Source organism: Lytechinus variegatus, chromosome 10 (assembly GCF_018143015.1).
Source record: "Lytechinus variegatus isolate NC3 chromosome 10, Lvar_3.0, whole genome shotgun sequence".
NCBI lineage: Eukaryota > Metazoa > Echinodermata > Echinoidea > Temnopleuroida > Toxopneustidae > Lytechinus > Lytechinus variegatus.
Genome location: NC_054749.1, coordinates 28,741,157 through 28,756,141, shown reverse-complemented (window position 1 = coordinate 28,756,141; position 14,985 = coordinate 28,741,157). Strand labels below are relative to the sequence as shown.

Here is a 14,985-nt window from a genome sequence, read left to right as displayed (position 1 = left end):
GATGATGAGATGACCTGATCTTAGATCTTTTCATGTCTACATCCTGTAAAAGGGATGATCAGATGACAAGATCTCGGATCTCGTCATGCCTACATCCTGTGGGAGAGATGATCAGATGACATGATAATAGATCCAAGATCTTGTCATCTGATCATCTCTCCCATGGGATGTAGACATGAGGAGATCCAAGATCTTATCATCTGAATTACCTCTCCCACAGATTGTAGACATGACAAGATCTTAGATCTAGTCATCTGATCATCTCTCCCACAGGATGCAGACATGAAAAGATCTGAGATCTTGTAACCTGATCATCTCTCCCACAGGATGCAGACATGACTAGATCCGAGATCTTGTCATCTGATCACCTCTCCCACAGGATGTAGACATGACTAGATCCAAGATCTTGTCATCTGATCATCCCTTTTACAGGATGTAGACATGACTAGATCCGAGATCTTGTCATCTGATCACCTCTCCCACAGGATGTAGACATGACTAGATCCAAGATCTTGTCATCTGATCATCCCTTTTACAGGATGTAGACATGACGAGATCCGAGATTTTTTCATCTGTACATGTAGACATTAACTAGATCTGTGATCTCATCATCTCATCAACTCTACCACAAGATGAAGACATCATGAGATCCGAGATCTTGTCATCTGATCATCTCTCCAACAGGATGTACATGTAGAAAGACGAGATCTAAGATCTTGTCATCTGAACATCTCTCACACAGGATGTAGACATGACGAGATCCAAGAACATGTCGTCTTATCATCTCTCCCACAGGATGTACATGTAGACATAACGAGATCCGAGATCTTGTCATCTGAACAACTCCCCCACAGGATGTACACATGACGAGATCTGAGATCTTGTCATCTGATCATCTCTGCTACTGGATGTAGACATGACTAGATCTGAGATCTTGTAATATCATCTTTTTCCCTTTGAGATGTAGACATGACTAGATATTAAAATCAACTAAACATCTGGGTGGCAATTTTAAGCTTCCATCCCCCCCCCCTCCAAAAAAAAGAAGATGACCTTTAAATTGTTTTTGACTGAGACAATTTCTCTTTAATATACTTGATTGAAATTTTGCATTTTATCCATTTTGAATGGACCAGCTTTTATAGTCATAGAATAGTGCTGATAAAAAAGTGATACATGTACATATGTACACGTACAACAGACTTGAATGGCACCACACCCTACAGGTACAAAAAAGCCTACTTTTTTTACGGGAGCCTCCAAACAGACAAGTTTGGTTATATACATCCCTAGACATCCACCAGGCACTATAACAATCAAAATCAAAACTACTGTATGTTGAGCATTAGCAAAGGAAGTTTAAAGATATCATATTTGGTTTTGTATACATACAAAAACATGATGTTTACTAGGGGAATCTAAGGGGGGGGGGTAGCAAAAATGGTGAAAGTTGAAAATACATTAAATTGAACTCCGAAAGTGAAATCAATGGCTGTATTAAAATGAGAACATATCTTTTTTAATGACACTTTAATGCAGCAAATTAGGTAGTTTCCTTTTTTATCTACCCAACACTGAGATGATGTCACCTACATTGTATACAGCCAATTTGACACCCTCCTGGAAATTTCAAATTTTGAAAATTAAATTAAAAAATGTAACTTTCCTGTCTCTTTGATTTCATTCATTCATCAAATGCTTCTCGGATGGTTTTGATTATCTTAGAACAACTTTGATTTGAGTTGAATTCCCCCATACATGTAAGTCTAATAATTACTTGCATACAAATTACAACTGATTCTTTGTTTTATATTTTATTCAAATTCACTGAATTCATGTATTCACTGAGAACTCCAGTAATGCTCTTAAAAATGTGTGTGTATGGGGGGAGGGGGTGTTCATTGCACTGATACGGAAATCTCAAGTTGTCAGCTACAATGTACATGTAATTGAAGGAATTTGGCCTTGTGGTAAAGTGGGAAATGACTAATTTTAAAATAGGAACCTACTCCCAGACAAGGAGGGAAATAATTGAGAGTGAAGTGGTCACAGGATGGAAAGAGTGCATGTTGAAAGCACAATTTGTATGCAGGTGAAGAATTCATGTTTAATCATATAAGTAAAGAGAAGACACTAATATTTCTTTCAAACCTGAAATATGAAATATGGTCTGTACTTTCACACAGATGGTTTTTTTTTGTTTAAAAGTATGGTGGTCCCTGTTAATACAGGCAAACTAATTATTAAAGTAAGATAATAAATAAACAAGGAAACAAACAGAGACTGATATAATATATGCACCTGGGTGATTCCAAGGTCAGTCACATTACACTCAAATTACATGTCTTTTCTAATACTTGGGGCTGTCAGTTTAAACAGGGGTGAGTCTTTCTGTCAAGTTTATACTATCAATTTATCTTGACAACTGAGGCTTTAAAACAATACACATAGGTTGTATGCTTTATATTGTGCACACCATGACGTCCCCCCCAAAAAAGAGCATAGAAACAAGGCAAAAGCAATTTTGTGTCTCGCCCACTTACATGTATGAAAATAACCAGAAATATCATGATTTGCAAGGGCACGCAAGAGAATTATATCGAAACTTCATTGTGAAATGACTGGGATGGAATAACACTTGTCATAAGAGCCTTGCACGTAAACTTTAGTGTTGACCTGAAAATGACCTTTGACATTACCATGTGACCTCCAACTGCAGCATAACATGCAGGTCCCCCAAGTCTATCTAACATCCAAGTTTGGTTGAAAAGAGACTTACGGTTGCGGAGTTAGGTGTCATAAGAGAGTCTTGCATGTAAACTTTAACGTTGACCTGAAAATGACCTTTGACCTTACCATGTGACCTCCGACTGCAGCATAACATGCAGGTCCCCCAAGTCCATCTACCATCCAAGTTTGGTTGAAAAGCGACTTACGGTTGCGGAGTTAGGTGTCATAAGAGAGTCTTGCATGTAAACTTTAACGTTGACCTGAAAATGACCTTTGACCTTACCATATGACCTTAGACTGCAGCATAACATGCAGGTCCCCCAAGTCTACCAACCAAATTTGGTTGAAATGCGACTAACTGTTGTGGAGTTATGTGTCATTACAGGTTTGTGATGGACGGACGACATTTGGATCCCTAAGTCTCGCCTTCACCTCTGGTGGGCAAGACAAAAATGACTGAATACTTTTTAATTTTCCTTTCAAATCGAAACACTTTTCCCAATTTCAATACCTGCAAAACACAAGAAGTCTCAAATAAGACATTTTGATTGGAGAAGCAACTTTGAATTTCTTTTGTGGATATCGTACAAGTAAATTTGGAAGAGCCGTGGTGTAGTGGTTCTGACTCTCGCCTTGTAAACAGAGGGTCGTGTGTTCGAATCCCACCGCGGTCTAGCGTCCTTTGGCAAGACGTTAATCCACACTTTGCCACTCTCGACCCAGGTGCTAAATGGGTACCCGGTAGGATGCGAAAGATATTGTATGTTTGATTTTGCCAGCGCCATAATGTGGCTGCGATGAATGCAAGGAATGCTCCCCAGGGAGTGGAAATTGTGCACTTTTCGTGCTTGATTGAAATGAATCCAATGACCGGGGTAATAATATGCTGTAACGCGCTTTGGGCCATTCTGGGAAAAGCGCTTTATAAAAATTGGCTATTATTATTATTATTATTATTAAGTAAAATCTCGGACCGGTCAGTCGCTTTACAAAATTTGACATTTTTTGTCCTTTCCCGCAACTTATATTTGAAAATATTCTTTCAATATGATGTAAAGTTTCGACCTTTAGAGTATTAACCACCTGAAAATTAAAAAAAAACAATAGTTTTCTGTTAAATTTGGTTTTAAAAAATGTATGTAGTCCCATGTATACAATTTTTTGGTATGGTTCTGAACCTCCTACATGTATAAGGAGACGCATAAGATTTTTTTTTTCAAGGCTAATTATGATCCCCCTTTGTATTTAATACATGTATGAACTTCCATAGAGTTTTAACAGATAATTTTGATTAAGATTTGAAATACAGCAAATTTTTAGAAAATGTCCGGTTTGCTTGGAATCACCCACTTGATCCCTGACTTTATAATGTATTTTGAACTAAAACTATTTATGCAATACATCTAGAGGACATCATAGTTTTATGTACATGTATTATGTACAGTAAATGATCAGTCAATTTCTTTAAAAAAAAATTCTCATACAAAAGTACACTTTCTCTGATAGGAAATTCTTAAGGATAATTACACTGAACCCCATTCAATATACCGTACATGTAGCAGCAGTGCTGACTTTGAAAACAACCATACATTTTTTAAGATGAATAATTCTTAAAAAAAAAAAAAAAAGAGGAGGGGGGAAACTCCCAAACATTAATTTGATAATAAAATCCTTTGTAAGTTTGTTGACCTAAGATGACCATTGACCTTTTCCCAGTGACCTGAAACTACATTTATCCATTTGCTGATACATGTACATGATAAAGAAAGTTCTATGGAACAGGGATTTATACTTGCAAATTATCTTAAAAATTCAAAATCTTGATCGTGATTAAGATTTCACAGTGACCCCAAAATGGTCAAAGTTTGTTGAGTCTTGAAATCCTAAAAAGACATTTGACCTTAATCATGTGACCTGAAACTCAAACATGATTTTGATACCCTTTCATGTCCAAGTTTCATGAAAAATGGCCCATATCTTTTCTAGATTATGGACATTGATGAAGACAAATGACGACATTTCAAAAACTTGTAAAGCTTGGTTAATATTTCAATGTTAAATGGGTGCTGAGGATATAAATATATCCATGAATAGAGTAATGAAATTCACAAAGCAAAATGTTGAAATTCTCATCAAAATCTGATTACAAATAACAAAGTAATGGAATTTCATTTCAAAGTTCAGCAAAATATTGTGAAAACAGTTACCCTGTACCCTGTACATACATGTACGTTATCATGAATATTAATTGGGCTGATGTCACATCCACACTTCCCTTTTTCTTATATTTTATGAAATCATAATTGTTTCATTTTTTCATACATGTATGAATGATAATATGTATCCCTTGTAATGAAATAAGTTGCAGCAATGAAAATCTAAAGCAATTAATCAGTTGGTATTACAATATTTTTGGTTCTTGAAGGAAAATATTTGAATAAACCTAATTTCATATAATAACATACAAAAGAACAAGTGGGGATATGATCACTGGATATGATCACTGGATATGATATCATCAGTTTCCCTTGTTATGTAATGTACTAGTACGGATAAGTTTTTTTAATGTATTTATCAGTATGTCTTTATTGTTTTTTATGTCACAGTGCACTCGTCACAAGCATTTCTTTACAGAGTTGCAACCTCCATTATTATTGTTAAATTTTTGAAATCTTATTAATGCTTTTTATTTTGGAAATAAATGTCGAATTGAATTGCTCATTGAGTATTCATGAAGACATGCCTAGTTCTAACTGTTTCACCTGAATAATTGCAAATCTTTAAAATTCCATAACTCTGTTATTCTTTGTCTGATTTTGATCAAATTTTCAGTGTTTAGTTTGTCTGATTTTTCTTAATTTCAGCCTGGTATCAAGAGATTAGAGCAGATGACTACTATCATAAACAACATTAAGACAAAGTACAAAGTAAAACATTGTACAACATACAATGTTTTACAATGTAAAACATGAAACTTTGTTTCATCTTGTACAAAAAAAATAAACGTTGTCTAATGTTAGACGAAGTACAAAGTACATTGTTTACTAAATACGGTAAGCAACATTAACATAATAATAGTGCATCTACATGTACATGTATATCTGTAAGTACATGTATGACTTCAAAGAATATTGTTTACAACATTTAGTGACCATCTTCTCTACATTATGGTGATTACAGTTGCTGTCACAAACTCCTACATGTAGAGGTCACATTATTTTATACGTGTCCATAACTGCCAACCACACTTGACCAAAATCCTATTATTTCACCCCAAAAATCCTATTTTTAGACAAAAAAGTCCTATTCATACCAGCCATGTACTTTCCTACTATACATCTCATTATTTTGTTGTGCTCACTGTAATTTTTACATCCGACAGGCAAGGTTCCACATTAACTTTTTTGGGTGGTGGCCCATTCGGGTCACCAAAACCTTCAAATTATTTTTTTAATGGCCCGATATTTAAGTTTAGTGGCCCCCAAAACATAAAGAAAAACATTAATTAAAAATGAATATTTATAACTTCTGAAATATTAATTCTGCAGTCACTACCACTAAGTCAATTTCACTTTATACATCTTGTATGTAAACTTCTTGTTTGCTGTTATTTTACTTTGCTAATTGATTTGTGGTAAAACATAAATTGTTCTATCATTGTAAATATGAAATGATTGAAAGAGAATAAAATTATGTTCCCAGGTTGTGTGGACTTTTTAAATATCTTTGTATGAGGTTGAAATTACATCACAAATTAAGTGGAATAATGCATTCAATGATAATTGTAATACAAAGAAACAATAAAAACTGTTAGTAAAATGCCACAAAACCATTCATTTTGAAATAGTAAAATAATTTAATTGATAAAGATTCTACCACGTCAGGCCATCCATATCTGAAACCGTATTTGTCGTTTTCAGACCCCTTTTATTAATATTTGGATAAATTCTATCTCTAATTTATGCATAGAACAAGTTTTAAGTTTAACATAAACTTTAAAAGTAATGTTAAACTACCATATATTTATAATGTTTGGAATAAAAAAAAAGACTGTACCGATATAATATTAATAACTGTAAATTTTATTTTATTTTTACAAACAAAATTGTGTTGTGGTTATAACTTATACTTTCGTAAACTATTATTTGGAATTGGATATCCCGGGGGTACCCATCTCAACATCCACACGTTCATGAATACAGTATACGTACAGACTATAAAGAAAACCATAAACTAAAATCAAGATTGCAGCATGATGCCATTTGGCAGCTCCCCATGATCCCAGGCACGGGCCCGGCCCGGTCGATCGAGCTCCCTATCCCGGCCTGGCTCCCTTGCCTTGCAGCATTTATGAGCGGAAACCGACATCCACCTGCGCCAGAGGTTCCGGCTTCATTCAACGGACCGCGCCGCTCGCGACTATCATGACGAAAACGTTTAAAACCGCCCCACAAATCTACTTCGAAAACCAACTTCGCTGATTTCAAAAGTTTTGAAACTCACCTCTTCCACGCTCAGAGGCATGCATATACGGTATTCCTTGATGAGCATCGTTGTTATTCCATGTGCAGCTTGAAAAATCAGAGAAATTGTCACTTTTTTGAGCGGAAGTCGCAGCTTTCAAGACGAAACCGACGACGTCTTTGATCAACTCGAACTATCGATTGCGATATTATCGAGCTTGGTACGTGGTACGTGGTGCTGGATATGGAGCATCGGCAACTTTATGCCGTCTACGTCTTGAAATATTAAAAATGGCAGAAGCACAAGGAAGCGTTGGAGGTGGAGATGAATCAGCTGATCCTGGAATACAGAATGACCAGATTAGTAAACAAAATAAGGAAGGAGAAGTGGTAAAGAAGAAAACTGACAAGGGTAAGTTGGTAACTAACTATATTTTTTTCATTGTGTGGTCCCATACGTTCATATTCTCGTTAGTTAAACTAGTTTTGAGACGGGGGGGGGGGGGGTACATAAATAGTATTCTAGACTTAGCCTTGACGGCTTGAGGACTCCATGATGATATTTTTTAATATTTTGACATATAGATCTACTTCTTCATCATGGAACCTTGAACTGCCTGCCATATACGGACTGTATAAAAGACACATCAAAACACAGATGGAAATCATGGATTTCCCTTGGAAATCCATACCCATAACTTAAAAATCATGTTTTTTATTTTATTTATTTTTACACCTCCAGTTTCATATGCCTAATCAGCATATGAAGGTTTCCAAAATTGGTTAATGAAAAGGCGAAAAATTGAAGATTTCTTACCAGACCGATCTCGTGTAGATCCCTTGATCTGTTTGTCAACAAAGCAAATGCAACACATACATGTATGTCTGACCCTTGAACCGCTTCGTTATGATCTACCTTTGATTAGCGATGTTACAAAATGCTGTTTTTCTTCTTTTGAAGAACGATATATTGATAAAAATTGTTATTTAACAAATATTAAAATTTAATACGTGATTATGAATAATTATTATTTTATTCTATGAGAGAATAATCATTTAAATACTACATGTATTCTTGCTTTTTTATTGTTGGAACGCGGAAACAAAGATTGATTCATCCTGAATATTGCCGCACCTACACCATGATGTGGTAGTTTCTTAATTGTCAAACGTGCAAAAAATAATACTGTATCATGCTTCTAATAAAAGAAAATAAATGATTTCTGTATGCATGCACACAATGTCTGTTTCTTTTTTTCTCTTGTTTCTATATTCTTTGTTTCTACCTTTTTTCCTTTCTTATTTTCCCTTTGTATATCTTTCTCCTCATTTCTCTTCAATACTCCTTCATTTTTAGTCACAGTAGTAAACTGAAGTGAATCAAATTTATTTTCATACTTCACAAAATATATAACAAAATAACATACAGTCAGACCACTCATATCCGGACACATTGGGACCAGCACCAATCCGGATAAGGGATTTATCCTGATCTGGGAGACCCAGTATCAAATACACACAGCTGCCTCCCCAACGGTGGTAGCTACATGTAATCTATTGTAGTGGGTGTACAGACAGTATTCACTGCAGTGTCGGTGCAAATTATAGGCGGTAAATGAAATCGATCAATGGCCAAAACTCTTGGATAATTTACGTGCTTAAATGATTGAGGTATACATCGAGCATATCGATATATATAGGTAGACTATATTGGAAAATATATGTAATCAAAGTGAAGATCTCTTTTCCCCACGTACTAGAATGAATTGAGAAAAAAAATCTCAGCAAGTGTGTGCTTCCGGATAATATCCGGAAGCACACACTTGCTGAGATTTAGAGAGTTCCGGATAAGGGGAGGCTGGATAAGACAGGTCAGACTTTAATAATACAAAAAATACATTTGATTATGTACTGATTGCAGAAGAAATCTGTCCCTTTATAAGAAATGAAAGCTACCATTAGCAAGAAATTAATGGACCTTTTATCACCATTATCTTTACCCATTGGAAAGTCCGCTAATTGAACGCTATGAGACTTCAGAATACCAAAACTCTTGTAACTACTCAATTAAGTCTTTGCGCAGTCATAATGCATACTATTGCAACTTGCAAATAAGGAAAGGCACACTTAAGTGACTTTTCAGAATACCAAAATGCTATTGAGCACTAATTGTGCTTTCAGAATACTGCCCCCTATCTACCTGTATTAGTGGATGAAGTGTGAAAATTGAATATTTAAGCATTATGTACGGGCTACAAATGTACCCATAAAATTCTTTAACTCTGTGATGGTTACTGAAAAAAATTCCATCTTGAACAAGACCATCTCAAGTGTTCCAACATTCCCCATGTGTAGGGTAAGTTGGAACATGGTATGGGGTAAAGTGGAACACTGCATGGTCAAATATCAGAATTACACTAAAACTTTTGTATGGTTTTAGCTTATTTGCTTTTTTTTTCAAACTCTACCTCCTGGATGTATCAGCAGTAGCACAAAAACATAGCTGCATACTCTTATTCTTTACTTCTTACATAACCTTCACACAACTCGCCAAAACCTACTGAGTAGTTGTTAATTTCACTGCAATTCAGTTTTTCTAGAATTGCGACCCTCCCAGCGGTGCGAAAACCCAACTGAGTAGTTGTTAATTTCACTGCAATTCAGTTTTCCTAGAATTACGGCCCTCCCAGCGGTGCTGGAGGAAGAATACAACAGAGAGAGAATCTCAATTTCTCTCAGACTGTCTTTTTTGGCTTTGCTTACTTTACTTTGAATAATTTGTTTTGTCTTTTTGTTTTGTTTTGTGTGTGTTTGTTTTTATTTTGGTTAAATCAAGTGTTGTTATCCCATCTGGGATTGGGATGAAATCTGGGCATTCTCCACTAGTTCATACAGTAGATCATACATTCTGAGCAAGTGCAGATGAAAGTTCACAGTCCACATCACTCTCTCAGAGATTGCACGACATGCAATTCACAGAAAATGTATTCTGAACATCAATAAAAGGCAGGCTAGAAAAAAACAACCTTTTTATATCTTAGGTGCCTATAGGCATAGCTGAGCTGTGCATGGGGTAAAATAATGTAGCAGATCATACTATTGTTTACTTTTGATACATTGGTTGAGGTAGTCATTTTTATAAGGGAATTGAAAGCTATTCATCATGACACTTTAATGTTACTGTGTGGCAGTTTGAGTGACTAATCCAAATGCACAAAATGACTTCTCATGACGTTTAAAATATCTATGAATATTGTATGTCATTTGAAGCATATAAATACTAATACTAAAAGATACATTTAAAAAAAAAAATTGATGTAGGTTTCAGTTTAATGGCCAATGCAAAATGAAAGGATGGCTCTCATATTTTTCTTTTTAGCAATCTTTAATCAATGTTTTAGTTTTTATTATCATTGCAGTTGATATTCTGCTAAAGGCAACAGGAAGTGCTCCCATCATGAAGAAGAAGAAGTGGGCTGTTGATCCCAACAAGAAGGTTGCATGGGTCATCGATTTCATCCATAAATATCTTAGATTTGACTCGTCACAATCACTAGTAAGTAACCTGATTCTATTGATTTACTCTTGTCTTTATATTACAATACCATGAAGCTGCCTACCCCATTCAAGTTTACAATAAGTTATTGATGTTATGTTATCACCACTATACTATATCACATGGTGCTCCTGTTCAGTAACTTATAATATATAATATAATATGTGTGTGAAATGACTTTAGGTTATGTCTTTGTTTTTTTTTTTTTTAAACTATTACTACTATATTGAACATTGAAACAAGATTTTTGTATTGAATTAACTTTTGGGACACAGGACATCCCAAAGGAACAATATGAACAAAATATAAAATTAATAAAGCATGTTTGGATTATGGCCCTTTCGATTAAATTTCTGATGTTATAATTTAAAACATATTTTGCATTTTAAATCCTGTAACATCTTACTTTTATTTTTCAGTTTCTGTATGTCAATCAAGCATTTGCACCAGCACCAGATCAAGAAATAAGGAATCTCTTTGAGGTTAGCACATGAATGTGATACATTGACTTGTTTTCCTGTCAGAAAGGGATTAGCAGAATTACCCACCATGGAACCCCATTGTGTCCCTGGCAGAAAGACATTAGTGTAAAGACTCCATCAAATATAGAACCCATTATGTCAGTGGCAGAAAGGCATTAATTAGCATAAAGGCCCTTTCAAACATATAACCCCATCAAGGTCTAACTTCATTGAAGAACACTGTATATGCAATGAAACATTACTGATTATATCATAAATCTGTTGCTGTTATCTGAATAAGCTTTTTATGTTGTTACTTGAATTTTAGTGAAATATGTGTGGAATACTTGCCAATTTTAATTCCATTTTTTTGTTTTTTTTTTTCATTTTGCTCAAGAGTTGGCATATTTTCTGTGTCTGTCATTATTTGGAATACATCCACTTTATGATTTGGGGCTGTTGTGTAGAAAATCAAAGGAAGAGATTTGCATTTTCTGCCTAATTGACTGGGAAGTATAACTTTGGTCAGGAAATTTGCCAACCATGCTTTTTATTTACTTGATAGGTAGATCTTTATCTTTTCATACATTGTAAATGATAACAACAACAGCAAACTATGTGAATCAAGATGGGAAAAAGAGAGAAGTATGTCGCAGGATAGGATAGATGAATCTGCAAATAAACCACAATTCAAATTTTGCTTAAAAAATAGATAGGGGAAAAAAATGTCAAGGTTTTCGAAAAGGCCAATGTAAGGCAATATTGAAACTGCTCTTTCCCTTCTCACTTCTTGGTTTCTTCTTCATTTGGGATTATTTCTCCTCTGGTCCTGTCTTAATATGATTCTGTTTTGTTTTCTTCTTTAATACAGTGCTATGGTAGCGATGGCAAGCTTATACTGCACTACTGCACCAGTGAGGCATGGGGCTGATACTCGTCTCATATTTCCTCGATACCAAGAAACTACAATGTTATGTAGAAATTTCATCCAATACTCAAGTTACTCTCAACTCAGAAATTTTCAGTTATGTTCCATTTTGCTTGATAGGTATTTTTGCACTCAGACTCGTATATCTTCATGCAACGAAGAACGTATGACGTGGATACATTGGTTTTGTCTGGAAATGTATTGAAATATCACATTTGGAAAGTTTCTGGCATGCAGGACAGTGTATTGAATAATTTGTTGGGAAGGTCTGGGTACAGTCATTATTTTCTGGGTATGTGGATGTTTCTTTAATGCTTTAAGATAAGATGAGTAATATTAATCAACAACAAATATATTAATATACAAATTACTATGATTCATGGATTTCTAAATTTGTGTCAATTTTGTATAAATTGACATGTTCAAGTATGATGGACAAAGGTTTTATATTGATCTTTACATGGTGAAACAAATAACTCCATTTGTAAAATGTTAGCTAAAAAACATGTATTAGAAGTTTTAATAAATGTTGCACAGCCAACCCATGTCATTAAATGGCTTCATTATGATGTCATTAGCTATGTTCATTGACATGATCATTCTCTTCCTCATTCTGCAACTCTAGACAATTATTTGGCCCTATAATTTTGTTTTTTAAGAAATTTTGGTACACACTCTATATTGACAAACAACAGTGTTTTTCTCTTTGCGCAAGTTGTTATGCCTCATATCCATCAAGTTTATACAAAAATGTTGCTAAGAATAACTCTAAGCTATTGAGAGATAATTACAGAAAATATTAAGGACAGTATCCTACCTTTTGATATAACATTCCATACAGCTTGCAGATTTGTCACCCCTATGCTATGCATACTTAAAAACAGGCAATCAAATCTTTGAGGTATAATATTCAAATAGTTGAATATTTTATTTCAAATTTACCAAAAATATGACAGCTTAACCCCTCATGTGTTAATGATACTCTTCTGGTATGACCCTTACACCATTCATGACTCGACTAGTTGAATGTTAAAGACATTAGATACAAATTGCATTTGTTTTTCAAGTTTTGTCAATTAGGGCTTAGATGAAATTTTTACAGATGGCTTAGCCAAGTGATTTTCTTGTCAGTGGATATGATCAGTTTGGAACTGTCAAATAGCAATTTTATAGGGTAATTTTAATAAATGCCTGGCTGAAAAGGTTGTTTTTTCTTACCGACTGATCTCCATTTGCTTCACCCATTTTACCAAAAATTAAGTAAAAATATAATACCTTGTATGGACTTTGTCTTCCAAAACTCTATTCAGCCATGCATGGTGTCAGTGGTACAAGTAAGTTATCAATGAAAAGAGCGAGATGCTCTTTTATATTCTGAGCCCCGTAACACAAAGGTTAGCAATTAATTGCTAAATAAAATGGCCTATCAAGATCTTATTTTGCTCATTAGACTGACTAGGAACTAATCAGAACTGTTCTTTCATATTAGTGCTTGATCGCTATCCTTGGTGTTACAGGGCCCTGGTCAATGTTGATTTCTTAATACTGAAAAAATCCATGGAAAACACCATTTTCAGGTCCCTCAAAGTTGAATCTTGAAAAACATGAAAAAATCATAGTGAAATACAATAAAACATGCACTAGTGGAAAAATTAAATAAAATTTGTTCATTTGTTTTCAAGCTTCCATCTGCATACATTTAAAACTTGCATTTCCTTTGATTTTCCCATCTATAATTTGGTCCATGTCAACAAAAAAATAGTATCTAGCTCTTAGAACAAAGAATTTGAATTTTAGAAAACTTAAAAAATGGGGACTCTTGTTTTAGAGAAAAAGTACATGCAAGACCATGTTGGATTTACTAGTAATTGTTTATAGATTGGGATATACATCATACAAAAGTGGACCATTGTAAATGCAGTTAATTATTTGTACATGTTGGACTACCAAAATCAAATGTCTTGGAAGCATTTGGACGATTTCTACTAAAAAAAAAAGATAATAGTATGCTTTGCTTTAATTTTTGTATGAAAAAATGCTTTAACTTTCACTGTAGGTTATTTTATTTGGAGTAAGTTGACTTATGCAGAATTTCTTGTGTTAATGCTCTTGCATTGCACATAATTTGATCATGGAAATTATATTGGACCATTTTCTAATTTGCTGAAATGTTCCATGTATATCTTCAATGAAAATAAAGCACTTATCATATAACAATTACTTGTTAGTTTATATCATTTAGGTGTATTCTGTAACGAGGCTGTTTCACAGAGTTAATTTTGCGACTTGAAATTAGGTTAAGTGCCGATGCGCACATGATATTTAATGCAAAATCGTATAGTACCCAGTAGCATGATTTGACCAATGCAGTGTTGTCTTTTATTTGGCAGGCAATTTTAAGTGTGCGTTCAAGTCATACTTAACTCTTTGTGCAACACCCCCCTGGTAATATTTTTGTTCCCCATTTCTCTTGAATTTGCCTGTTAAGATAGTCTATTCCATAGAAAGAGAAGATATCAGATATAAACTGGCATCAATTTTTGTTACACACTATACTGAATTGTTTTGGAAGTAGAAATTTTACATTTTTGTAACATTCATTGAAAAAATGTTGGGTTTTTTTAATGAAAATAAGCAAAAAATTTGAAATTTCATAATTTTCATATTTTATATCTGACTTTGATGAAATTTCAATCAATATATTTTTAATTGCTCCCTTTCTATTCAAATCTACTTATTGGTGATAATTTTCACAAATAATTTTGCCTATTTTATTCATAGTATTTGATTATTTTTTAATTTTTTAAAATCTAGGCTTGTAGTTTATGTTGTAAAAAATGTGTGTAT

At 34.2% G+C, this 14,985-nt stretch overlaps 2 protein-coding genes across 2 annotated transcripts in view; one reads left to right on the top strand and one right to left on the bottom strand.

Annotated features, from left to right (window-relative positions):
* The window catches only part of LOC121422302 (cytoplasmic phosphatidylinositol transfer protein 1-like), a 76,755-nt gene extending 69,375 nt beyond the window's left edge, over positions 1-7,380 (bottom strand). Inside the window, exon 1 of the mRNA XM_041617246.1 lies at positions 7,234-7,380. Within this exon, the coding sequence (XP_041473180.1) occupies positions 7,234-7,281 (48 nt within the window). The 5' untranslated portion in view covers positions 7,282-7,380. The remainder of the gene's footprint in view (positions 1-7,233) is intronic.
* A 52-nt stretch (positions 7,381-7,432) lies between these two features.
* LOC121422882 (autophagy protein 12-like) lies at positions 7,433-14,345 on the top strand. Its single transcript, XM_041618112.1, has 4 exons — positions 7,433-7,605; positions 10,613-10,749; positions 11,169-11,231; positions 12,082-14,345. The coding sequence occupies exons 1-4, from the start codon at positions 7,485-7,487 to the stop codon at positions 12,139-12,141; spliced, it is 381 nt and encodes a 126-aa protein (XP_041474046.1). The 5' UTR covers positions 7,433-7,484; the 3' UTR covers positions 12,142-14,345.
* The last annotated feature ends 640 nt before the right edge of the window (positions 14,346-14,985 follow it).